General features: G+C 46.9%; 1 gene segment (V, D, J or C); it reads right to left on the bottom strand.

The window, feature by feature from the left end:
* Positions 1-368: 368 nt before the first annotated feature.
* Positions 369-964, bottom strand: LOC125281889 (immunoglobulin lambda variable 2-14-like). The segment is given in 2 exon segments: positions 369-769; positions 884-964. Coding segments are annotated over 2 exon segments (447 nt in total).
* Positions 965-2160: the final 1196 nt, after the last annotated feature.

The raw sequence follows: 2160 nt of genomic DNA, 5'->3' as shown, positions 1-2160 counted from the left end.
CAGAACAATATCCCACCAAGGTGGATCATGTTGACTAGAGTGTGGCAGACACTGAGTTAAGTAATACAAGGTCATTTCTGGATAAATTATTCCGACGAGGCCTAACAGAAGTGAGAGGCTGTCATTGAAAGACAGAACGTCCCTAAGACCTGTGAAAATTAGACAGAACAAAGATCTGTCAATCTCTTCCTACCATTGAGGAATGGGAAGATCATCTTCTGGGAACATGTAAAGGAACAAAGAGACTGATATTCCCCAGACAATTCACCAGGAAGCCTGTTCCACTTTACTACATTGCAGGAGGGAGAGGACCTGAGAGAGAACTGAATTCTCAAGGCCGTATTGCATGAAGCCGCCTTTATACATGGTTAGGATTGAGGAAGCATCTTCCGAGTAAGGAGGGAGGCTGTGAGAACAGGACAGGTTTTGGTTTTACTTCCCCATGAACTTAGACCACTGTGATAAGTACCACCACTACTAGCTGAGGCACAGTAATACTCAGCCTCATCCTCAGCCTGGAGTCCAGATATGGTCAGGGAAGCTGTGTTGCCAGACTTGGAGCCAGAGAAGCGATCAGGGATCCCTGATGGCCGAGTATTTACTCTGTAAATCAGAGTTTTGGGGGCCATGCCAGGATACTGTTGATGCCAGGAGACACCATTATACCTTCCAATGTCATTGCTGGTTCCAGTACAAGAAATGGTAACTGTCTGTCCCAGAGTCCCAGACACTGAGGCCGGCTGAGTCAGGGTAGACTGGGCCCAGGAACCTAAAAAAAGGATAAATGCAATAGTTAGCTCTGTGCCGGGGCCTCGGGTGAACCTGAAGAGGAGAGAAAGGATCAGCTTAGATGTTGCCAAGGAGCCTTCCGTGGGGACCTCACCTGTGCCCTGAGTGAGGAGACTGAGAAAGACCAGAGTCCAGGCCATGGTGGTGACTCCTCAACAGCACTGCCTTCTGAGACCCCCAATCCCAGGCTTGTCTCTCCCAGACCTCTATTATCTCCTCCCCCTCCCTGCCTCAGGGAGGGCGTGGACTGCATGCAAATGTGCTTCCTGCACCTTCCTCTCCTCACCGGCTCTGATCTGACCCTTCATCCTAGATACTTGTACATCCTTGGTCAGTGAATCTTAGCTGAATAGACTCAAACACTTTGACATGTACCTTCTGAAGGTCAAGAATTTGAATTTTTATGCCTGATATGTCCACAAGAGAAGGATCTCCTGAAGACATCATGCATGTGAGTTCCTGGATCTTCTGTGTTTCTGCAATACCATGAGTATTTCTCTGTGACCATGCAAGACTTGGGGCCCTTCCTTCTGTGCCCTCTGTTGGGCACCAGCTTCTCAGGATCTCTCTACTGTTAGGAAAGTGTCTCTGCTGATGCCAGTGGAAACATCTGCTGTGAGTTGGTGGTTGGTGCTGGGCTCTCCCCCAGCTGCAGGCTTGCCACAGTCCCACCCATACTTGTTGGTGGTGATGGACATGCAACATTGAAACCCATCAGCTTGTCAGTCACCCCAGCTACTTACCCACATGCCATATGGAGGGTCAGGCCCACAGGTGGAAGCAAACCCTAGGAGGGAAAAAGGAGCACCTGCCAGGACATTCTGCACATTCCACTCATGAACAAGCCACTTGCCCTTCTTTAGCCGAAAATCTCAACCTGAGAAATGAAGAAGAAAGTTTCACTGTCCATGGTACATTATCTAGTGAGAGATGAATCAGAATAGGGTTGTGTAGGTTTGATAATGAGACATTTCTCAGTGCCCAGAGGGTTATTTGTTAGAAGATTTATATTTTCCAGCTCTCCTTTCATTTATATTAGATCTATTCGTCTGACAGTAGACACATGTTTTATCTACTCAGTTTTACACCACCACTCACCCACTGGGAACCATAAAAGTAATCTCTTGACCTTGTACCAGTGAAGGAACAGAAGCATTGTGGAATATCCCTTCCTATTTCTTTCCTGTGAAAGTTTTAAAATTCATTTTCAATTTCCCCTTTTCCCTAATGCATGTTTCCACAGGTAACATAGCCCAAATTGGAAGTACTGTTATCAGGCTCAGTTTCCATTTAAGGCATAGTGAGCAGACACCACAATTCCCCAATAAATGCTGCTGTAAGCCAAGAAGTAATGCACGTGGGAGCTGTTTG

Source organism: Ursus arctos, unplaced genomic scaffold (assembly GCF_023065955.2).
Source record: "Ursus arctos isolate Adak ecotype North America unplaced genomic scaffold, UrsArc2.0 scaffold_34, whole genome shotgun sequence".
In the NCBI taxonomy this organism is placed as follows: Eukaryota; Metazoa; Chordata; class Mammalia; order Carnivora; family Ursidae; genus Ursus; species Ursus arctos.
The sequence above is the reverse complement of the archived record's forward strand: the minus strand, read 5'-3'. Positions and strand labels throughout refer to the sequence as shown.